The sequence below is a fragment of the Antechinus flavipes genome, chromosome 1 (genome assembly GCF_016432865.1).
Source record: "Antechinus flavipes isolate AdamAnt ecotype Samford, QLD, Australia chromosome 1, AdamAnt_v2, whole genome shotgun sequence".
NCBI lineage: Eukaryota > Metazoa > Chordata > Mammalia > Dasyuromorphia > Dasyuridae > Antechinus > Antechinus flavipes.
In genome coordinates, this window is record NC_067398.1 from 56,652,370 (window position 1) to 56,676,506 (window position 24,137).

Here is a 24,137-nt window from a genome sequence, read left to right on the forward strand (position 1 = left end):
GGAGCCGGGAGCCCCTCGCCCGGAGGGACCACCATGGGCAGAGCCTGACCGCGACCCTCTCCTGCCCAGGTCCAGGCCAACGTGGAGAAGTCGCTCACGCTGTTCGGACAGCTCCTGAACAAGAAACACTTCCTGCTGACCTTCATCCGCACGCTGGAGGCCCAGCGCAGCTTCTCCATGAGGGACCGCGGCAACGTGGCGTCCCTCATCATGACGGCGCTCCAGGGGGAGATGGAGTACGCCACGGGCGTCCTGAAGCAGCTGCTCTCGGACCTCATCGAGAAGAACCTGGAGAGCAAGAACCACCCCAAGCTGCTGCTGCGGAGGTGAGTGCCGGGGCCTGGGCCGCGGAGACCCCTGTGGTGGTGGGGCACTCTCTGTGGCTGGAACCCCGGGCCTGCCTTTTCCCTCCGGGGGGAGAGGCTTCTGGGCTGCTCCTCTCTGCTCAGCGGCGGCCCCTTCGCTCCCGGGGCTCGCAGAGTCCAGGATGCTGCAGACTCAGAGCGGGCGGGGACGTACTTTAGCAGCCCTCGCGTTACGGAGGGGAGACGGGGGCCTCGACAGAGCGTGGGTTTAAGCTCAGGAGTCACCCAGGCCCACTCCCAGAGGAGGAGACCGAGGCTAAGAGGAATTAAATGAATGATTAGCCAAAGGCCCCGCGGGTGATGAGGAGCGGAAACGGGGTTCGAATCTGGGTCCTCCGGCGCCGGGCCCAACGCCATTGTCTTGGCTGTGGTTGGCTGCCCTGCAGCAGGAGGAGGCTCCCTGCGGGAGCTGTTGGGGGGTCACTCCCTCCGTGGGGTCTTCGCCACGTTCAGGGCCCAGTGAGGCAGGGCCCTCCCTGGCCCTCCCGCTGCCTGGTTGGGAGCCAGAAGGGGCGGCCTCTTGCCTCTGGGACTCTGCCCAGCGACGGGCTCTCAAGTGCAGAAATTGGGGTAGAAGGAAGGTCATGGAGAATCGGGGGTCCGGAGTCTCATCCGCTCCCTGGCTCAGGAGAGAAATGACTTAGGTACAGTCACACTGCTGATAAACCTCTGAGGCGGGATTTGAACTCGGGTCCATTGGCTCTCAGCTCTGGACACTGACTCCGGGTCTGACCTTGGGCCCTCTTTGAGGCCTGTGAAATGACGGGGGTGTTAAGTAGCCCCGCCCCACTCGGGGTCCAGGGAACCCATCCAGAAGTAGCTGTGACAAACGTCTGGGTTTTTTCCTTAATGGACGCCGAGGCCGTCCCCTTGGGCCCTTAACACATCATGTCTCCCAACTGGGCGGGGACGGAATCCTTCCAGAGTCGGAACCGGTCCTTCACCGGCCGGAAAGAGACGTCCCTGGGGCCCTGCGGCCCGCGTCCCCATCCCGGGCGGTCCTGCGGTCCTGCCAGCCCAGGCTCGGGCCGGTCTCTGACCTCCGACTGGGCTAGGGCTGCCGGTGGGCTCGAGGGCTCTGAGGGCCCCTTCAGCTCCCAGACGGCCCCTGGCTCTCCAACTCTGGCCGGCTGCGATTTACTCCGTCCCCCTTTAATACCCGTTAGGGAGCTCTCAGCGGGGAGGGCACCCAGACCTTCCCGGCCTGTTGATACTTTCAGCCTGGTCAGTGGGATGAGTCCTTAGCCCTCTGCCGGCCGGCTCTCCTGGTCCCAGGCCGTCGTGTCCCCTGGGGCGAGGGAAGGCGGCTACAGTGGGCTGGGGCTGGGCGGGGGCGACTTGGGTGCGGCCCCGAGAGCAGGGGTTTGGGTCAGCCTGCCACAGCTGTACCGTCTGGGTCTGCACGAGCTTGCCGCCTCCCGGGGGTCTGCAGGGGGGCGGCTCACAGGGCACCGCTTGCAGAGTGTGACCCCTGGCTTTCCTGAGCTGATAGGGTCACCTCGCATGGAGGTTCTGGGGGCGCCCGGGCAAGTCCCAGACGGGCACTCAGTGAGGGAAGCTTTCCGACCCCGTGAGCTCGAGAGCAGCCGCCATGTGGACGTGAGGGTCTCTCTCCTTGAGAAGTGAGCTGGGTGGGAGAAGTCGGGGGGCAGGAAACGGCAGTGTGCCGCGTGGGGATGACCCTCACGTGTTCCTTCGGGAAGCCCTGACTGAGATAGGTGAGAATGGCTGACATTTCTTTATAACTAGCACTTGCACACGAGCCCTGGGAGGAGGGCTCCAGGTATTTTCGTCCTCACTTTACAGGAGGAGACACTGAGGCTGAGCCAGGCAGTCAGTGGGGATGACAGCCAGAGTAGGGCTCCTCAGGCTCCTCCCCGCGGTGCTCCGGCCCTCACGGCCCCATTTTACCAGAGTCTGAGGCTTTGGTGGCGATCCATGGGGGGTTTTGGGTGGGGCGGGGGGAGAGCAGCTGCCCCTCCCCGAGGCTGGGCCCCGAATGCCGGGCTCACGGTTCGGCCTCCTCTGAGGGGCCCTTATGGGGGATGGGGAGGCAGCGAGTCCGGGCTTCTCCGGGCCCCGGCGCCCTCCTCCTCCCGTCTCCTCCGGCGGCTTTCCCCCAGCTGGGCCCTGCAGATAACTGAGGTCCCCAGCTAATGAGCTTCTGCCAGGGTAAGAGCCGGCCATGATTGGCAAAGGCTATCTTTAGAGTTTTGTCATGGCAACCTGGGGAGGTGGGCCTCCTCCCGCTCCTCCCTCCCCGCTCCCCCGCTTTCCCAGCCTTGACCTTTAAATCAGAGGAAGAGGGGGGAGCTCGGGGCTGGGGGGGCAGGAACACAGCACAGGTGTCCCCCTGGGGTATTGGGGTTTCGTTCCCCGAGCCATCACTCCCCCCTCTTTCTTCTAGGACAGAGTCGGTAGCAGAGAAAATGCTGACAAACTGGTTCACGTTTCTACTGTACAAGTTTCTCAAGGTGAGTCCCCAAGCCTTATTCTTCTGGTGGTCTGGGAGGGGAGTCGGGGGGGTGGATCTCACGGCCTTCCCCATTGCGGAAGGAGGCCCCTGGGCTCAGGGAGCTCCAGGAGAACGCCCCCTCTGCTCTTCCAGAAACCTTTTCCACTCAGGAGTCCTCTCTTACTGACATTCGATGACTCCTGTCCCAGCAAAAGCTCCCATTCCAACTGACAGTGCCTGTGGGTGGTAAAGCAGACCCCATTCTGCACCCGTGGCCCCCCACCCTCTGCCAAGGGCAGGAGAGTGCTTTAGTCGGCCCCACTCTCTTACTCACCCCTGCAGGGAGTGTTTCTGCTGTGCTTTTCTCCTGGTTCTGCTCGCTTGGGTCTGTGTGGGTCAGTCAGCCCATCTCTTCCGAGGTTTCTCCGAGTTCTTCCCTTTGCCATATCCCGCGGCACAGACCATTAGTCCGTCCCGTTCCCGCACCAGGATTGCGCTCCGCCTTGTTTTTCCCACCTGGGTTTGGCCCCCTCCCAACCTGTGGGGCTTGTGAGACCCAGGCAGTTCCCCCCTCTGGGGGGGGGGGGGCTGTGCAGTACGAGGCCGCCCAGGACGCCCAGCGAGGTCCGCCCTGCTTTCAGACGGGGGGGGGGTCGGCGGCTTTGGCGTTGGGGGACCCGGGTTCAGACCCCGCCACTGCTGCTGCTGACCCGTCCGCTTCGGGGCCGTCACTCTCTCCTCCTGCCCCTCCTCATCTATAAAACGAGGCGGTTGGACGAGCAGCCTCTCAGGCCGTTTCCTGCCTTGGGCCTGGGACGAAGGGTTCAAGGGGTCCTGGGGCGGGGGTCAGCGGGCTCGGGCTCAGACCACTCAGCGTCGTCCGCTCTGGGGCCCACTGAGCCGAGGCCCTTTCTTGCATGTGAGGGCACAAAGGCCCAGTCGCTGCCCCTCGGCCCTCCGATGATACCGTACAGCCACAGAGCAGGAAGTCACGGTCATCAGACATTTGTGGAGCCCTGGCGTAGGCAGCCTGGGGAGAGACTGCTCCCAAGGACCTCCCTTCTGACAGGGAGGCGAGAGTGTAAATGTCGGGGCCGGCTCTTCGTGGCTCCTGTTGGGGCCGTCTTAGCAAAGATCCCGAGTCGTTTGCCGTTTCTTTCTCTCTGCTGAGGAAACTGAGGCAGACGGGGCTAAGTGACTCACCTGGGGTCGCACAGCTCGTGTCTGAGGTGGGCTCTCCCCGACCCCAGGCCTGGGGCTCTCCTCAGTGCTCCCCCTAGCAGACTACAGACAGAGCAAGTGTCGGAATGAATACTGGCTTCCATCAGGTGCTGCTTCCTGCCCAGCGTCCTCCCCGACCCCTATGTCCATCCTCACCCTCAGCAGTGAAATCTAAATGTCTTTTCCCCAAAATACAGAACAGTCCTAACCATACAGAGACACAGAGTGAGGGAAAAGAGAGATAGAGAGAGACAGAGACAGAGAGACAAAGAAGAGAAAGACACAGAGACAGAAATGCACAGACAAACCCGCCCACCCGCACTCCCCTAGACTCTGTCTGGAAGGCCTCAGGACTAGGCCCAGGGCCCCTGGGCCGCTTTCCCTCCTGGAGCTCCGGGTCACTGGTGCCCATAACTCTCCCCTCACCCTCCCATAACCCTTGAGAGAGAGGCGAGGGCGAGGGCAGGGGGAGGGAGCGACGGCAGCCAGCCTGCAGCGAGAAGAGCCAATTCCCAGGGCTTCCATTCATCATGAAGACAAAGTGGGTTTGAACTGCTTCCAAGAAGGAAGGTGGGCAAGCCCGGAACCGGCGGGTCCCAAGTGAGTGCCAGGGAGAAGTGATTTATCAGGCCTCTTAGAGGCGCTTGGCTCCCTGCCCCGGGCCGGGGGGCCGCCTGCCGTCTCTGCCTGGAGACACCTCCTTGGAGCAGCGGACCCCCAGACTATCCTGGAGACAAAGACGCAGCTGCTCTCCTCGGCCTGCTGGGTGAGGCCCTTTCCCCAGACCCTCGTGGCTGGATGTTAGTCGGCAGTGGGTGGGCCGGGACCAAGGTCGTGAAGTCACAGGATTCGGATATGGAGGAGCCCACAGGGCACTTAGTGTGTGAGAGCTGTTTTTACACAGAGGAAACTGAGGCATAGGAAAGTTGTAGGACTTCCCAGCATCCCCCAGGTGGTCAAGGTCAGGGGCTAGATTTGAATTCGGGTCTTCCTGACTACCCACTGCAGCATCTAGCTGCTTGTACCCATCCTGTTTCATTATTATTATTAAAGCAGTAGCACCCATTTTTCCACTTGCTCTCCTTATTTAGAGACACAGAGAGCGCCCCTAGGACCACGAGATCCTCACTAGAACCACAAGATCCTCCCTAGGACCACAAGATCCCCGCTAGAATCACAAGATCCTCCCTAAGACCACAAGGACCCTGAGCATTTAGGAGGAGATGAGTGTCACTTGGCGGCAGTTCCAGCCAAGTTTGGGTCCCGGCCTGCTTTGGGTCCCGGCCTGCTTTGGGTCCCGGCTTGGTTTGAGCCCTGGCCTGCTTTGGGGCCTGGCCTGCTTTGGGGCCCGGCCTGCTTTGGGGCCCTGGCCTGCTTTGGGGCCCGGCTTGGTTTGAGCCCTGGCCTGCTTTGGGTCCCGGCCTGCTTTGGGTCCTGGCCTGCTTTGGGGCCCGGCCTGCTTTGGGGCCCGGCTTGGTTTGAGCCCCGGCCTGCTTTGGGTCCCGGCCTGCTTTGGGGCCCTGGCCTGGTTTGGGGCCCGGCCTGCTTTGGGGCCCAGCCTGGTTTGGGTCCCGGCCTGGTTTGGGTCCCGGCCTGGTTTGGGGCCCGGCCTGCTTTGGGGCTCTGGCCTGCTTTGGGGCCCTGGCCTGCTTTGGGGCCCGGCCTGCTTTGGGTCCCGGCCTGGTTTGGGTCCCGGCCTGCTTTGGGGCCCTGGCCTGCTTTGGGTCCCGGCCTGGTTTGGGGCCCGGCCTGCTTTGGGGCTCTGGCCTGCTTTGGGGCCCGGTCTGCTTTGGGTCCCGGCCTGGTTTGAGGCCTGGCCTGCTTTGGGGCCCTGGCCTGCTTTGGGGCCCGGTCTGCTTTGGGTCCCGGCCTGGTTTGGGGCCCGGCCTGCTTTGGGGCCCTGGCCTGGTTTGGGGCCCGGCCTGCTTTGGGGTCCGGCCTGCTTTGGGGCTCTGGCCTGCTTTGGGGCCCGGTCTGCTTTGGGTCCCGGCCTGCTTTGGGGCCCGGCCTGCTTTGGGGCCCTGGCCTGGTTTGGGGCCCGGCCTGCTTTGGGGTCCGGCCTGCTTTGGGGCCCGGCCTGCTTTGGGGCCCGGCCTGCTTTGGGTCCCGGCCTGCTTTGGGGCCCGGCCTGCTTTGGGTCCCGGCCTGCTTTGGGGCCCGGTCTGCTTTGGGTCCCGGCCTGCTTTGGGGCCCTGGCCTGCTTTGGGGCCCGGCCTGCTTTGGGGCCCTGGCCTGCTTTGGGGCCCGGTCTGCTTTGGGTCCCGGCCTGGTTTGGGGCCCGGCCTGGTTTGGGGCCCGGCCTGCTTTGGGGCCCTGGCCTGCTTTGGGGCCCGGCCTGCTTTGGGGCCCGGCCTGCTTTGGGGCCCGGCCTGCTTTGGGTCCCGGCCTGCTTTGGGGCCCGGCCTGCTTTGGGGCCCGGCCTGCTTTGGGGCCCGGCCTGCTTTGGGGCCCGGCCTGCTTTGGGGCCCGGCCTGCTTTGGGTCCCGGCCTGGTTTGGGTTCTGGCCTGCTTTGAGGCCCAGCCTGGTTTGGGGCCCGGCCATTCTGTGCCGGGCTCAGCAGAAGCCCCACAGCCCTCCTCGGCGTGCCCAGCCCCTCCTCTTGCAAAGGGGCTTTGGTGTTCGCAGTCCTTCACAGCCCGCTGGGGGAGAGAAGAGGGAAAGTGCTAAGTTGCCTTCTCACTCCTCACAATTAGATCAGCCCCTCAGCGCCTTCTCGTTGCCAGAAAAGCTTCCCGTGCTCTCGCGGCAGCTGAGGGGGAAGGCAGGCAAGCGGGATTCGGCTCAGTGGGGGCCGACTGAGGGGGAAGGGGAGACTCCCTGCAGACAGGACGAGGCATTTGGTCGCTTTGCGTCCGGTGCCCGACACGGCGCCTGCCAGTCACTCCGCAGCCATTTGCTCGGGCTCTGCACTCTGCCCAGGGCTGGCAACAAGCAGAAAGACGGAGCTTGCGTTCCAAGGGGGAAATGCCCCGTAAACGAGAGTAGGAAAGGGGGTGGGAGTCTCAGGTACCTGGGAGGGGTGGCCGGGGCCTTGTGGGGAGGGCCTAAGCCGGGGCCGGCCAGGGGAGAGCCCAGGCTGGAGGGAACTCTGAGGTGGAGTTCTGGGTCTGTCCTGGACAGGGACCGAGTGCCCAGGGACATTCTTCTCTGTGCTTGTAGACTCAGGGATGGATGGAGTGACTCAGTGAGTGTAAAGGACACTGACTTAGGCTCCCAGGGAGAGAAATAATGTAAATAAACCTGCAGTCAGAAGGAAGAGCGGGGGAACTCTGAAAGTATCCCCTCCATTCTACAGATGTGGAAACCGAGTCCAAGCCAGACAAAGTGACTCGCTTCACATCAGAGAGCGATTCAGTAGAAGGGCCAGGAAAGGTCTTCTCTCTGCTGTGGTGGAAACACTACTGTTCCCACCAGTAGCTCAAGTCATTTAACTTCTCCGAACTTTGGTCTCCCCACCTGTGAAATGGGTTTAATAACATCAGCTCCCTTCTAGGGCTCTTGTGAGGACCAGGGAGAGAGGGAACGTGTAAAGTGCTTTGTCAGTCCTCAAGCGCAATGTGAAATGTAAGCTATGGTTATTGTCTCTGGGAGGCTGGAACTAGCCGCAGGAGCGGGGGACTGGGGGGCGTTTAATGAGGTGAGAACCCCCCTGGGGCTTTCTGGAATGTCACTCGGTGGCTTCTTGGGGACACACCGGGAGGAAGGCGGGGAGGAGGGAGAGACCAGGGGAAGGGGAGGCTGCTGAAAGGTCAGTGACCGGAATCTGCAGGGTGGGAGGGGCTGTGTGTCCTGTGATTCTTCACCTGGGACTCGGGTGGGCCCAGCCCCTGTTTTCTTGGTCCACAGCAGGTTTTAATGAAGAGAACCATTCATTCTCTTCCCATGGCTTTCACCTCTGACCTCTCCCCCGAGACCTAGTGCATCAGTTCACCCACAGCTGTCTGTCACACAGCTACTGTGTCAGCTTCCCTGTGCTGATGGGGGCTAGGAGAAGCTCACTGGGTGGTCTCGGGCCAGCCATGGTCCTTCTGAGGCCCTCAGGCTCCCCATTTCTAAGATAAGGGAATTTCACTAGAACAAGGGTTCTTAACCTCCTGGACTCCTTGGGCGGTGTCTGGGGAAGTCACAACAGGGCTTGTAAATGCACAAACCCAAAGCAATTATATTGAAATAAACAAATTGACAGGCTGCAGATTGAGGGTCTCTGGGCCGGGGTCTCTGAGGAGACAGCTTCCACACTAACGTTCTCTCCTCTGGAGTTCTGTATCCTAGGGTTCCCTCCAATCCAGAACCCTTATTTTGTGGTTCTTGAGACACAATCCTGCCTGCAAAGGATCTTGCACGGTTGTTGAGGGAGAGACCCCCTTTCAGTGATTAGTCGCCAGCCGAAGGTGGTCTCTGAGCGCGTGACGCTCTCTAGTGCAGAGGAAGTCGGAGGGATGAGCCCGGCACCGGGAGCACGGCCACCAGGCAGGAGCTGGCGTTCCCCGCCCTCACTGTGCAGAGCAGAACCAGGGAGCTGGCATCCCAGCAGTTGGTGCTTTTGTCACATACTTTTCGGCTCTTACCCAGCCCCGGCCCGGCACCAGATTAAATCCTTCCTTGCGATGAAAAGCCCCTGGGAAATCAAAACAAAGCCATTAAACGACTCTAGAAAGCCAGTACTGGGCCTGTGTCTGAGAATGTATGCAGCATTCTGTCCTAGCAGGCCCCCGCCTCTCTGCCAAGGCCAAAGGTAGATTTCATTTGGCTTTTCAGCCTCTCAGAGTCAATGAAAGGAAAGAGGCTCCGTGGAAAGAAAAACTGCCCCCGGAGCTCTCCGGAAGTGGGACGTGCTTCTGGAGGCCCCACGGTCTGCAGGGCCACTCCAGACAAGATCAGAGACAGGGTGGAAGGGGAAACCGAGAGCTAAATATGTGTCCGGTCTATATGGGGCCTCCAGGGGGGACGGGTAACTCAGAGCCAACATGGGCCGCTCCGACCTGCCCAGGGGCCTAAGGGTGGTCCGGCCCCCGTCCGGCACGCGCCACCTTTGGACCACACGTTGAGGGCGGCTGGCTGACGCCTGTGGTGGCCACCCACCGAAGCACCTGGCTCCTGTGCCTGGCCACTCGCTTTGCCCGTTTCTGCACATCTGTCTCCGATAAATGCCATCTTGTTGCGTTCATACCTTCTCTCTATTGACATGGCTCTGGGTACCAGTTCTATCATTCACATTAGCCTTCTCTGTCTCTCTGTCTCGTGTCTCCTTTTCCTCTCTGTCTCCTCCCCTCTCCCTCCCCTTCTTCTCTCTTTTCCTCTCCCCCCTTCTTTTCCCTCTAGCTTTTTGTCATCTGTAAATTTCCTCACTCTGCCAGCTATCCCTTCATCCAAGTCATTGATAAAAATGTTTACTAGATCCAGAGCCAAGGGTAGATAGCCTACACTGAAAAAACACTATATTTATTATACCTTTTGTTCTTCGTCCACTCTCATTTTTTAAAAAACTAATCACTTCCCCCTCTCCTACCAGGCAGGCAATCCTTTTAGGGAAGATTAGAAAAGCAAGAGGAAAAAGAGCTGTTCGGCAAGTGTCGGCCCCGCATGGCAAAATAGACCGTGTTCCACTTCCTTAGGGAAGGAGCACACAGTTTTTAGTCCTGTAACATAGCTCTGTGTGTGTGTAATTATGATAATATAATCTATACGGTATAGATTACATTTATATAGAAAATTATATATCAATATAATATACATGGGTTTATATGTTTTTAGATATTTACGTCTAATAATACAATCAGTATTATGATGGAAATAATATAATCATGGATAATATCTGATAATATAATGTTTGGATCTTTATATTATTCATATTCGAATAGACTGATCTGTATGGGTGTGGGCACACACACACACACACACACACACACACACACACACACACAATTTCCCTCCCACAGAACGTAAGCTGTTTGAAACCAGACTCGTTTCCTTTTGTTCTTTGTTCCCTCCCACTTAGCACAGTACCTGGCACATAGTCAGGGCTTACCCCAAACCCTTTCCCTGGAATACCCCTGAGAGGTGGGTAACGTGAGTTATTACCCAAGTTTCCAGGTGGAAAACAGACCAAGGGAGAAGCCTGGGTGGCTTGTCCAGGTAATCCCAGGGGAATGATGGAGCTGCGTCTTAAACTCATTTAAACTCAAGTTCTTTTGTTCTGGGCTCTTCTGCTATCCCCACTAAATTCATTTTCTCATCCCTGATACCCAAGGATCACCCTTGGCCCTGAAGACCAGGCCTATTAGGGGAAGGAGAAGAAAGGCCTGTTGGGAACCGCTGGGAGACTGAGGGGACTGTAGGAGGATGAGAATCCGCTGGCTCACAACAAGCCTTGTTCTGGGCCCTGGAGCCGCCAGGGATGGTCGCCTCCCCCCCTGATTTCACTGCTCCCATGGGAGGCTTTTCCAATTTGAAAACTTCCTTAGAATGTACATTATGCATGCGAGCCCCCAACCGTGCTTTCCCCAGAGCTTTCTTCGTATGCTCCATCCGGCCTGAAGGATGCTTAGGACCCCTCATCTGCAGCAGCTTATGGGGGGGTGTCTCAGCCCGGGGGGCGCTCAGCATTCTCAGGCTGGAGCCCCGCGCGCGGGGACGGAGCGGCTCCCAACCAGGGCCGGGGGTGCCAGGAGCCATTGGCGCTGGCAGCCCTTCAGGGACTGCTGAATTCTGGTAGAGCAGCAAGTTGTTTTGTGGGAGGAGTAGGCCCCATCTGGGCTAGGTGGGACTGCTGAGAGAATGTCTAGATTGTCCTGAGACCTTAGAACATGGAACACTAGGACCCCAATGTTGGCCGGGATCTTGGGACATAGACTCCCTAAATTGGGTGGGAAATTATAAATAAGGGACCTTAGAAATATAGGAATATAGAGAATGTAGACTGTGTATTATATGTGGATCTTAGAATGTAGGAATATAATATTAGACTTTAGCAACAGAGGAGCCTTAAAATATAAACTCAAAAACCAGAAAAGATCTTATATCATGAGATGTTAGAAGTGGAACTTTTAGAACATGGGATGTCACGGATGGAAGGCACCATATACAATATTTCAAGGTAGATCGTTGGAGCTGAAGGAGGCTTCAAAACACAATGTCTGAACACTTAGAAACTGTAAAGATAATTTTAGTATATGACTATTAGTCTATGAACTTGGCTTTTAAAAAACAAAAAACTATTTTGGTAACTATTTTACCGTGACTGATTTCCTGTATAAAAATATTCTAGAAAGGGCTCCATAGACTTCATCATACTCTGGGGGGTGGGGGTGATCCAAGACAGAAAAGTTTAAGACCTCCCTCCCATCTTTTATGTGATTGTCACTATATTGATGAGGGAATTGAGGCTAGGGGTCAGGGTGGAAAATGATTGTCCAAGGTGACATTAAGCTAGCCAGCGTCCGAGCCCAGGTCTTGGGGTTCTCAGGCTGATGCTAATCGTTAGGGAGGACTTCATGGAATAGTAAGTGTTGATTCAGGTAGACTAGAGCATGCATTGGATTTGGAGAAATCTTATTTATGTTACGTTTTGTAAGGAATTTTTATATTTTGCCTCCAGCTGTCCCTTATAACAGTCTCATGAGGTAAATTAGTTGTCGTTATCTCCATTTTTACAGATTAGGAAGCAAAAGCTCAATGAAATGACGCAGAACCATGGCATTTAGAGGAACTTGCTTGGACTTCATGTATTGAGTCCAGCTTCTTCATTTCGCAGATGGGGAAACTGCATCTAGAGAGAATTGGCTTAAAGTCACTCAGACTCCTGGGAAGTTGGGGACAGGCTGGGCCCGTCATTTTCAAATCTCCATCAGACTGGCTCTCTTCTTGCCTCTCCCTCCCTCAGTGGGCCTGCCAGGAGGGCAGGGAACTGCTCTCTCCCTCCCTTCCCCCCAAGCTTTGTCTGGGAACTGCTTGGGAGCCCAAGCCTTGGTGGGAGGGCTCCTGTTAGTCCGAGCAGCCCGAAGGCGGAGGGAGTGGGGACCGGACAGGGAGAGGCAGGCTTGGCTCTGCAGAGGGGCCACTCACAAGGCTGCTTGCCTGGCGGTCATTATTTTTGCTTTTGCATCTTCCAGGAAGAGAGATGGCTATTAATAAACGGCTCCCAGCCTCCAAATTGGGTCGCCTTTCTCGCTCTCCCTTTCTCCCTCACCCTTTTCCCCTCTCCCGAAGCTGACTTAATGAAGCCGAGTTTGCAAATGAAACATAATTTCAAAGACAGGCGTGTTGTCGGAAGGTCTCGGGATGATATATGCATGCTCCTGCTCGTTAGCAGCTGTCTCTTTAATTACTGCAGATGCTAACGAGATGCTAACAGCATATGGTGACAGGGGGAGCAGTGCACTTTGGTCCAAAGGACAATTTATTTGTGAGGTGGCCGGGGAGGAGGGAAGAGGCTATTGGAACTTCTCTGCCGCCTTCCCACTCAAAAACCTCCCTGGCCCGCTTTACTGCCCTCCCTCCGTCCCTGGGCGGGAAGGCAGGGAGCTGCACTTGGGGGATTCTGCCTTGGCCGGACCTCCGGGGACCAGACCTGGAGGAGGCCCATCTGCAGGAGGAGGCCCATCTGCAGGAGGAGGCCCATCCGCAGGCAGGGGCCACAGCGTGGCCTATTCTCTTCCTGGTCAATGGCTTCATGGCCGTGGCTTGGGATTGTAGGAGCGTAAGCAGTCTGTCTAAGGCCCCATCCCTTCCAGAGTCCGTCTGGAATCCTCCAGGACTCCCAAATCCCTTCCTTTCACTTCATCCCATCACATAGTCAAACGACAGGTGTTTGTGGAACATGACTCCTCCTTCAAGGTTCAGCTGAGCTCACTTCCTCTAGGGATTCCTGAATATATTTCCTTATACTTATTGCCACTTACCCAGAACCTCTCACACAAAATAGAAAGGAATATAAAGATAAAAAAGTATTTCTATATACTTAGAAACATAAATACATTCATATAAATGTATAAATATACTTATAGAAACAGTACATTCATCTAAATAAATATACTTAGATACATAAATACATTTGTATGAATATACTTATAGAAACATACATTTGTATGAATATAAATATTTATACAGCTACTTATAGAAACAAATACATTTATATAAATTTTAATAAATATTCTTAGAGACATAACTATACTTATTGAAACATAAGTATAGTTACAGAACTATAAAGGAGTATAACATGGAGTCCCCATTTAGTGTGACAAGTCGCAGGCTTGTCGGTTTTTAACTGGAAGAAATCTTAGCGGTGAAATCCCACCCCCGCTTATATGACAGATGAATAAACTGAGCCATAGAGTTATGTGACTTGCCCGACCTCATACAAGTAAAACTGTCACAAGTGGTTCTGCCCTCAAATCTAGGGCTTTCTACATGACATCAAGCTGCTGCCTCTGAATGAATTGATTTGAATGCCCTCTAGAAGCAGAGGTTGCCCCTTTTGGCTCCTTGTATGTTGGGCAGGATGCTCGGCATCTCTGAAGCGTGTATGATATTGGTTATTTCTTGTGCCAATCCTGTGCTGGCACTGTGGCAATAAATAGAAAATCAAAATCCTCAGGCCTGGCCCTCAAGAAACTTACCGTCTAATAATAAGATGAATAACTGCCGTTGTAGCCATTACCCTTTTAAATTTTTTTAAATTTATTGATAAGTTTTGTTTTTGTCATCTACATTTATTTAATGTTCTTTTATTTTTCCAATTAAATGTAAAGACACGTTTTGATATCCATTTAAAAAAAATTGAGTTTTGAATTTTTACCCTTTCTCCCTAAGATGGTAAGCAATTTGATCTAGGTTATCTAAACACATTACATTTTCGGGCACTTTGCCCATGTGACTTTGTTAGATGAAAATGGCTCATTGTGAATCGGTAAAGTTCAAATCTTTCTAAAGTCCTTCAGTGCCTTAGGTGGATTTCTCTCTAAAACTATAAGTTATAGATGATTGCTGACCTTCATTGAGTGGAAGAAGTTATCATGCTGGGAGTTCCTTCCATAAATCAAACCCAGGTCCAGACCCTCTTCCTCTCATCCTCTCTCCCCAGATAATCTCATTTGATGCTCACGACAAACTGTGCACCAAAGGGGAATCCAAGGCGGGGGGGAGGGAGAGGAATGAAATGTTACTGACTTTATGAGACAGTATAGAATCAGGTGTGTAATTATGCCAGGTAGATAATAAGTTCTAGAAGATGCTGGAGGAAGCAGGAATCATCGAAAGCTGCACAGAGAGTGAGGCTGAGCTGGACTTTGAAGGATGAATAGAATTTGGAGCAATAGAGATCGGGCTAAGAGGTGGAGGAGGGAATAAGGAAAACGTAGCATTCTAGGCAATGGCAAGAGCATAGGAATTATAGACATTCAGCTCTGGGCCACGGGCTTCTTGGGATACAAGAGATGAGAAAGGTTCCAGGCATGTTGGGCAAGCACAGCTGATATTTCTTAGTCAGTCAAACCATCAACAAGCTTTTATTTAGCACCTGTGTCCCAGGTGCTCTGCTAGGCACTCGGGCTGTAATGACAAAAATGAAGTAGTACCTGTTCTCAACAATCTTATGTTCTACCGAGGAAACAACACGTGTGTGTGTGTGTGTGTAAATGGATGTAGATATATTGGATTACTTGCCATCTAGGAGAGGGGGGAAATTGGAACACAAGGTTTTGCAAGGGTCAATGGTGAAAAATTATCCTTGCATATGATTTGAAAATAAAAAGCTTCAATAAAAAAAGAAATAGGTGTAGAATATCAACAAAGTAACTTTGGCAGGAGAAGGAAGAGATTCTAGCTGGTGGGATTCAGGCAAGTCTCATGTCTGAGAGGAGGGCGGGGTACTCATGGGCCTGGGTCACAGCCTTTTCAGGGGTATATTGAGGGGAGAGAGTAAGTCCTACTTTTGAAACATTTAGAGAATTGTTCATTTAGAAAAGCAGCAGATAGAAAATGTGTTTTACATGATTGCACACGTTTAACCCATGTCAGATTGTTTTCTCAATGAGAACAGGTGGGGAGGGAGGGAAAGAATTTAGAATTCAAAATTTGGAAAAAAAAAGTTTTGTAATTTAGAGGAAAATAGTTTTAAAACTATGGATGGTTCAGATGGAAAATAAGTAGGAATTCAGCCATGAGGGAAGTCAGTGGACGGTGGGCTTCCTGTGGGAGGTGAGTCTTGAGATTTCTCCTGACTGCTTTGAAGGAGCTCCTGTGCTTGGTTTGGGATGGACCGTTCTCCAGTTGTTGCCTCTGGGGAGGCTGTGGGAGCCTCCTGATGGAAGCTCTTCCTTGACCGGTGTTCCTTTCCTACCTCAGGAGTGTGCAGGGGAGCCCCTCTTTATGCTCTACTGCGCTATCAAACAGCAGATGGAGAAAGGCCCGATCGATGCCATCACTGGAGAGGCTCGCTATTCCCTGAGTGAAGACAAGCTCATCCGCCAGCAGATTGACTACAAGATGCTGGTGAGTCCTGCCAGGCCCTCCTCCCTGTGTCCCATTGAGAGTTTGGGGGCACGTGTGGTATGGACTCCCCTCAGCACATGCGGCTGTTTCAGGGACCGTCCCCCTTTGGGATCCTTTCTGCATCTCTCCATGGTTCCTTCTTGCACCCCGGGTCCTTTTCATCACTTGGAATTTCCCGGTCTCTCTTACCACCTTGAAGTTTTCTAAGCCTCGCCAAGACTTTAGTGTCTCTTCAGCGAGAATTCACCGAGAAGTGCCCTGGGCCTTTGCCAAGGCTGGGGGCAGAGAATAGGGTTCAGGAGGCAGAGTACTTACAGGGGAGAAGGCACAGGAGAGAAAGCTCATGCAGGTGATGTGGTTAAAGAACTAATGCTCCCCCCAGGAAGCGCTGTGACGGACCTTGGCCCGAGTCACGGGTCAGTCCCTACCAGTGTGTCCCACAGGGTGGCTCACTGTGCCTTAATTCTGTGAAATTAGGGGCTGGACGAGCGGCCTCTAAGGTCTGAGTTAGGGTCTTCTGCCTCGGCGTTTCACACATCACCCCGTACGTCCTCCATCACCCCGTTGGCTTCTCCCAGCACCTTGCGCGGGAGGCAGGGCATTTATTGAGCACCTGTAGCTAACAAGTCATAGAGCTGGGACCCCAGTTCCGATCTTGCGGCCCTGAGCTGTCTTCTCTTTCCCCGGCACTGTGTGACCCCCGAGTGTATGAGGTAGGGGCGGAATAATGGTCCGGCAAGAGCCTGGCTAGTGGTGACAGGAGTTTCAGGCAATCAGTCCCTCTCTCTGGCATTTTCTCCTTCACGTGACCGTTAAAGTCCATTTGCTGGGTAGTGGGCCGGCTGGCTGAGTGACTCGGCCCTTTCTCTCTGGCGGGGGAGCATCTCTTCCTGCCGTCCTGGGCCTGACGTGAAGGATGGTCTGCGGGGAGATCGGGGACGGCTGCTGAGAGGAGAAAAAGACGGCCGCTCCTTGGTCGGGAGCCTCAGGAGAGCCTCCTGCCCTGCCTCAAGTCATGCTCTTCCCCGTTCTCTCCCCAATCCAGACGCTGAACTGTGTGAATCCAGAGAACGAGAATGCTCCGGAGATCCCGGTCAAGGTGCTCAACTGCGACACCATCACACAAGTGAAGGAGAAGCTGCTGGACGCCGTCTATAAGGGCGTTCCTTACTCCCAGAGGCCCAAGGCTGGGGACATGGACCTGGGTGAGCCAGAGGCCTGCCCGGGCTGGGAGGCGGGGAGCGAGTTCTGGGGCAGGCCCAGGAGGGTTTGGGGACCCCCCCCCCCCGTACCTCGCAGAGACCCAGATGCTAGGGAGAGGAGGAGGCAGCCCGGGGCTCTCGGTCCCCTGGCATTATTCACCCACCGTGCCGGACAGATTGTGGGAAGGACGGAACATCCCCGTCCTCAGGAAGCTGGCTAGAGCTGGGGGCTGCTTTGTTTGGTGCGTACTGGAGTTACTTTAGCAGTCCCAAGGAAGGCAGGAGCAAAGCAGGGAAGACCTCAGCCTGAGACGGGCCCGAGCTGAACCCTGTGTGATGGCAAAAGCTAATTAGGAGAAGGGGGAGGCTGGGGGCCCAGCACGACCAGTGTGTCTGGGGAGGCACGGGACGGTCCAGACATGACCCTGTAAGGCCGAGAAGGTAAATCTGGTCCTTATTTAGGAGCTCGCAGCCTGGCTGGGGGAGTAAAACATACACAACGAAGTAGTTAACTCACAGGAGGAGGTGATGGGCTGGGGCGGGGAGGACACTGCAGGGTAAGGGAACAGTAAATAAAGGCACTGGCGGTTGTGGACAAATGAGAAGCGTATTTAGAGGACAGCGAGAAACCTGGCCCAGCGGAGCAGAGGATGCTGTGGGCAAACCATGAGAAGAAAGGTTGGAGTCTTGATACTCCACAAGTATCAAGGTAAAGGGGAGCCACAGTAGGTTCTTGAGCAGAGGAGTTACAGGAAAGTGCCTTGGAGGCTCCTGAGGGAACTTGGTGGTAGCAGTTTCTGAGTTCACCCTCTTCACAAGAAACCAGATTTTAGAATCATATATTTAGAGCTTTAAGGGACACAGCCCCCTCTCTGTCCCCGAATTTATCCAAATGCTTTCCAGGTAGAGTGTGGCTTCTTCCTGCCCTTCTCAGTGGTGTGGTGAAAGCCCTCTAGCTGCAGCAGCAGGTGCCCCAGCCCCAGCTTCCTGAGTCAGGAAGCCCCCTTCACGGGGGATGGCAGCAGAAGACCCCCTCCCCACCCTCGACTTTTGCTTATGGAATCACTGCCTGAGCCTCACCCTCCCCTTCCTTTGCCCCCATCGTACAGAGTGGCGTCAGGGCCGAATGGCCAGAATCATCCTGCAGGACGAGGACGTGACCACCAAGATAGACAATGACTGGAAGAGACTCAATACTCTGGCCCATTATCAGGTAAGGCCTTTCGGGGGCTTCTCTGCAGGGAGCCCCATCAGGGCCCTGGGGGCAGGAGGGCCCAGCTCAGAGTCAGCCTCAGGCCCTTGACACTTATAGCTCCAGTCACCTTGCAAACAAAAACAGTCACTTTAATGGATCCGTGTAGGGGGTGCCCCTGCTCAGCATGTGGGGCTGCTCAGAGACGCCCTAGAACTGGCGCCTCTCCCTTACACGAGTGCTCTGGGGTGGCCCCATCTCCGGCCTGTCACGGGGGACTGGGCTGTAGGCGGGGGCTCTGCCTCGGGGCGGGGGGGAGAGGGAGGGGGCAGGGATGAGGAACTGGCCACCAGGAGCTGTGGGCTCCGGTCCAGTCTGACCTTTAACTGACCTTGGACAAGTTCATAGCATAAAGAAATTGGGAATGAGAATCGGAGAATCAGAGATGGGGAAGTTAGGTGAGGGCCAAAGGGAGCAGAGAATGTCAGGGCTGGACTTAGAACACAGAGTGTCAGGGCTGGAGGGGCCTTAGAACTGGGAATGTCAGAATTGGCAGGAGCCCTAGAACACAGGACATTAGGGCTGGAAAAGAGACTCTCATTGAATCCCAGGCCCCTGTTTCACGAAAAGGAAATTAAAACTCATTTCCACACAGTATCTGAGTCCTTTTTCTGCATTGTTTTTCAGTCTCCACCCCTTTCTTTAGATTCCCATTCCTATGCTGGTCAAGCCCCCATTCCCGATGAGAGAAGCTCCCTGACCTAGCTCTGCCTTGGATCTCTTCCCCTGCTAATCTTGCCTTTTTGTGCCGCTAGAGAAATGTTTCCTAAGTTCCCATTCCTCTCCTGCTCAAGCACTACCCTTGGCTCCCCATTTCTTATTGAATTGAATATAGACAGCACAGCCTGGCCTTCAAGCAAGTACCTTCTCTCCAACATTGCCTTTCTCGGCTCCCAGCCAGTCTGAGCTCCTTGACGTTCCCCAACCTTACCCTACCCATTTCTGAATCTGTATTGACTCCATCTGACCCCTTCCCCCTTTCTCCACCTGTTGCAGCTTGATCTCGCCAGCTGTCCCCCTTCCATCGTGCCTTCTCTGATCCCCAGAACTTTCTCACAATCCCAGAAGGCTTCGCATGCCCTTTTCTTGTGACGTCTGTTTTTTCCTTTATTGTAATTATTTTTGTGCTTGTCTTAATCCCTCCCGTTGGGGCAGGTGGTGGAAGGAAGGAGGCACATTGGCTCCTTTTACTCCATTTGCCTGATGCTGTGACACACTGGATGGCATGTGGTACCGTAGGGCACCGAGCACTGAACTCAGGATCAGGAAGACCTGGATTCAGATCCCGCCCCAGACTTGTACAGGCCGTGCGACCTTTATGCTTCTGACACTTTTTTGACATGTAAAATAGGGATATTAGGGCCCTCGCCTCTCAGGCTTTTGGGAGGATTAGATGAGATACTATGTAAACCCTTTAAACTATGACATCAATGCTGTTATTGTTATCATCAAAGACTCAATACGTATTGATTTGGGTAGTCGTGAAGGGGCTTCTCCAAGGTCACACAGCCAGTTCACTGCAGAGCTGAGCCTCAAGCATAGGTCTTCTGACTTCCATTCCAGCCTACTCTGTTCCTTATCTGCAGATGGGGATAATAATAGCTCCCCTGCCCCTTCCCAGGGTTTTTTATTCATTCATTAAAATTTCATTGAGACACAATGATTCAAGACAGTTCTGAAGGACTTATGGTGAAAAAGGCTCTTCACCTCCAGAGAGAAATAATGAACTCTGAGTATAGATTAAAGCAGACAATTTTTTTACTTTATTTTTCTTGCGGGTTCTTTTTTTGGGGGGGGCGGGGGGAAGAGGCGACATGGCTAATATGGAAATATATTTTGCATGATTTCACATGTATAATTGAGAATGTATTGCTTGCTTTTTCAATGGCTGAGGGAAGGAGTAGAGGGAGGAACAGAATTTGAAACTCAGAACTTAAAAAAAAAAAGGGATGCTAAAAATAAATGAATAATACTTTTTTTTAAAATAAAATTTTATTGAGAGCCCAGATTATGCAGCGTCTTGGGAGGTAGGATGGAGAGGGAAGACATTTAACCGTGTTCTAGAGGTTTGAGTCCTTCCCTTCCATGAAGTCACCTTAGAGTGAGGAGATAAGGCTTGTATATAGACCACAGAAGTATGAATTAAAATGGTACAAGCCCCACGAAAGAGCTGGGGGAGCTCGGAGGAGGGAAAGCCAGAGCAGGGCCCTGGGGAGGCTTTGTGAAGAAGGTGCCATTTAAGTTGGCCCTTGAAGACAGTGCAAAATTTCAAAAGACAGAGAGAGGAGCCAGAGGAGAGCGGCCCTTTGGGGCCTTGAAAGAATCCTGGAAAGATGTGAGTTGTTGGGAGGGTCCGTGGGGAAAGCGATGCATGCTGAAAAGCTTGCTAGAATCAAGTTGTGTGAGAATGTGTCGTTGCTTTGAGCAGAAGGGTGGGGAGGGGCAACGAATGGGAGGCTGTAACAGGCAGGACTCTGACCCTCGGCCTTGCCCACCACAGGTGACCGACGGCTCCTCCGTGGCCCTGGTGCCCAAGCAGAACTCAGCCTATAATATCTCCAATTCCTCCACCTTCACGAAGTCCCTCAGCAGATACGGTGAGTCCTTGGGCAGAGACTGGAATCGGGACCATCTGCATTCTGATCCAGCCTCAGACTCACTTAGCCCTCAGTTTCCTCAACTTAAAAAGGAGATAAGAACTCCTCCCCCAGGGGGATGGGGGAGGTTGGGAGCATCCGCTGAGTGTTTATAGCTATCAGGGCTATAGTCGGGACAGACTCACAGAGAGACAGACTCACAGCCATCAGAAAAAGGGAAAGGACTGAACAGAGGGCTGAGTGAGCCCGCCTCCATTTTGCTCTGGTATGGAGGAAAGGGAGAAGGACCCTAAGCCAGTCCCCGACAGCTGGTCTCTGGGGAGTTCCTGGAAAAGCTCGGGCAGGACTCGCGAGATGGGCAGCAGTCTTTGCTGCCCTCAGAGCACGCAGGGATGGCTTGGATGCCATGGATCCACAGCTTATCGGGGGGAGTGTGGGATGTTTGGGGCCCAGCCTTTGCGGAATCTTGCAGCAGATGACTTTCCCAGAGTGCTTACGGCCCGGCAAGTCTCCCCCGGAGAGCCCGTCGGGATCAGCCCATGAAGAAGGGCCCAGGGAGTGAGTGAGGGGACTGACCTGGGCCAGGGTGGGTCACGCCCGCTGTGTCCCCCCAGAGAGCATGCTCAGGACCGCCAGCAGCCCCGACAGTCTGCGCTCACGCACCCCGATGATCACGCCCGACCTGGAGAGCGGCACCAAGCTCTGGCACCTGGTCAAGAACCACGACCACTTAGACCAGCGGGAAGGGGACCGGGGCAGCAAGATGGTCTCCGAGATCTACCTGACCCGGCTGCTGGCCACCAAGGTATCTGGGGCAGGGGACGAGTGGGGCTGAAACTTTGGGGGGAGCCGTGATTCAAAGGGCAGCTCGACAGCAGCTGGGTTCGAACCCGGGCTGGGGTTCTCCTTCTTGGGCAGGCGCTTCTCCTCTCGGCCTCAGTTTCCTCATCTGTTCATGGAGGGGCTGCCTGGATGCTGCGACTCCCTTTGAGCCCCAATCCTGCGGGCCCGGGTTAAAGGTGTCATGTAGCAAGCACGCAAGCTCTGATCTCTCACTTTCAACAACTTGAATATGTCTTAAAAACCTGGGGGACTCAGAATGTAGGAGACTTACTGCTGACTTATGCACTTCCTAGAGTACCCTTGCTTAGGCTTTATGATTATAACATTTAGAGCTGGAAGAGGATCTTAGAGATCTCTTGATCAAACCCACTTCTTCTTCAGAGGAAGAAACTGATGATGTCCAGAGAATGGTGCCGTGACTCATTTACCTTCTCTAATCTCAGTGTCCTTATCCGAAAAGTGGGGGTTGTAATCCCTGCCCCGCCTCCCTTCTAAAGGTCCTCCTGAGGTTCTTTACACAAGTAAAGTAAAAAGCCTCCAAAAAATATGAAAGCACTTTGGAAAAGATTGGAGGGATTGTTATTAATTCCTTAGAACTCTCTGAGAAATCTGCTTTGCTCCCATAGTTGTTGACTAGGAAAATATATGTAAATCCATTTGTAAACCTCCCGGTTCTATGAAATGAACTCAGTCATCCTTGTCCCAAGGTAATAGTCAGTGTTGATTGGGTCAGATATTCATGTACCAAGTTTACACCTCCATATACCTGGGGGACAAATGAGGTGCTGGGTAGAAGTATAGGCTTTTGGTTCGCAAATTTCCATCTCGTTTTTCTCCCAAGAGAAAGCTCCTTTATTTTCTCTGTTTTGCTTGACCTTGACTGTGGGGTGTCGAGCACATCTCTGTAGATGACAAACCCTCTGCCCTCCCCTCCCAGGGAGTAGTTAGGGAAACCATAGTCTGTAAAGTGTGGGGCCCGGCATCTTGTCTCTCATCACTCTGGAAGGCTGTGCTTCTGAGCCGTTGTCAGTCATGGCTCCCCTCGTTGGAGGGATTTACCTGCTCCACTTCACAGTCCCTTGCCCAGTCTAGTTTCCTTTTGGTTGGTCAGAGGTCAGGTGCATATCTTGGTTAGGGTTTGGTCTGTGTCTAGGATCAAGAATCCCATTGCACCCATAGTTAGACCTCCATATGTGAGTGGATGGAGGAAGGCCTTTCTGTGGCCAGGGTCAGGGCTCTTTATGTAGCTAAGATTAGGCTTCAGCCTGTGACCATTGAATAAAGCTCTAGCTGAGACAAACTCAGGGCCTCTGTGCTGTCAACAGTAGCCAAATATTTCTTATTCAACCGAGCTGGCTTTTTTCTCCTGCCCACTTCCAGGGAACCTTACAGAAGTTTGTGGATGACCTATTTGAGACCATCTTCAGTACAGCTCACAGGGGCAGTGCTCTCCCCCTTGCAATCAAATACATGTTTGATTTCCTGGATGAGCAAGCTGACAAACACCAGATCCATGACTATGATGTTCGGCATACCTGGAAAAGCAACTGGTAAGTGGGGGATTGTCTCTGTGATGTGGGCAGGCCCAGGAGAAGAGGAAGGGCTCCAGGCCAGGGAGGACAACAGAGCAAACTTAGGGGGTGATTTTTGGTGAGAAGCCAGACATTTTATTGTTTCACGGGAGGAGGAAGTTGGGTTAAACATTGAGAAGAATTTCCATTACTATGGAGAAAACATCATATACATATATATATATATATAAGTGGGAAAAGCCTTGGGCCTGGAGTCAGTAAACAAGGCTTTGAGCTATGGCTTTGTCATTCAGTAATTTTGAAAACCAATCTCTCTGAGCCTCAGTTTGCTCACCTGTAAACATAGAACTCATAAGACTTTCAGTGTCTGTCTCATAGAGCTGTTGTAAGGATCTCACATGAAAATCTATGCAAGGTTTCTCTAGCTGTAAAGGGCTATGTAAATGTCAGCGGTTATTACTATTTCAGAATTTAGAATTGGAGGACTGAAGGAGGCATTTAGAATCCCATTCCCCGGTGATTTTTAAAGAGTAGGACATGGGTATCCAGGACAATTCAAGGACTCTTCCTGCTTGAAGATACTATGGTGTCTGTCCATGGTCCTGACCTTTTACAGGCAGGTGTCAGGTCTTGGAAGTAACTCCGCTGTGACTCCTGGCAGGAGAGGGGACACACTGATGGAGGGTGATCTGTGGCTACAGCAGTCAAGCCCAGGAGATTTCCCTTGAGATGACTTTGAAGTTCACGGGTTCCCAATGTTGTATTCTGTGTCCTGAATTCCCCTTGATCTATATTCATTCATTCACTGACATTTTTTGAGCACCTGTTTGTGTCCATCCTTGTGGACAGTTTTAACCGATAGCTGGCATTTATATAGGGCTTTGGCGTTTGCCAAGTGCTGTACAAATATTATCTCATTTGATCCTTAGAGCAATCCTGAGAGGTTGGTGCTATTAATATCCCCATTTTACAGATGAAGAAACCGAAGCAGAAGACTAGGGTCACATAGCTAGGAAGTTCAGAAGAGAGTCTTCCGACTTTAAGTCCGCCCCTCTCCCCACTGTATTACCAACCTGCCTCCGTTTCCTATGAACTGTGTGATCTAAATGTCCTGTTCTGTTCCTCTAAATGTCCCTTAATTTATACTCATACATTCACAGACATTTATTGAGTATCTGT

At 53.6% G+C, this 24,137-nt stretch overlaps 1 protein-coding gene across 1 annotated transcript in view; it reads left to right on the forward strand.

The window, feature by feature from the left end:
- PLXNA1 (plexin A1) overlaps positions 1 to 24,137 on the forward strand; it is a 287,103-nt gene that overhangs the window by 233,731 nt on the left and 29,235 nt on the right. Inside the window, exons 22-29 of the mRNA XM_051983104.1 lie at positions 70 to 326; positions 2,773 to 2,839; positions 15,386 to 15,532; positions 16,578 to 16,737; positions 17,844 to 17,947; positions 20,487 to 20,583; positions 21,198 to 21,388; positions 22,807 to 22,976. Coding sequence (XP_051839064.1) covers positions 70 to 326; positions 2,773 to 2,839; positions 15,386 to 15,532; positions 16,578 to 16,737; positions 17,844 to 17,947; positions 20,487 to 20,583; positions 21,198 to 21,388; positions 22,807 to 22,976 — 1,193 coding nt within the window. The remainder of the gene's footprint in view (positions 1 to 69; positions 327 to 2,772; positions 2,840 to 15,385; positions 15,533 to 16,577; positions 16,738 to 17,843; positions 17,948 to 20,486; positions 20,584 to 21,197; positions 21,389 to 22,806; positions 22,977 to 24,137) is intronic.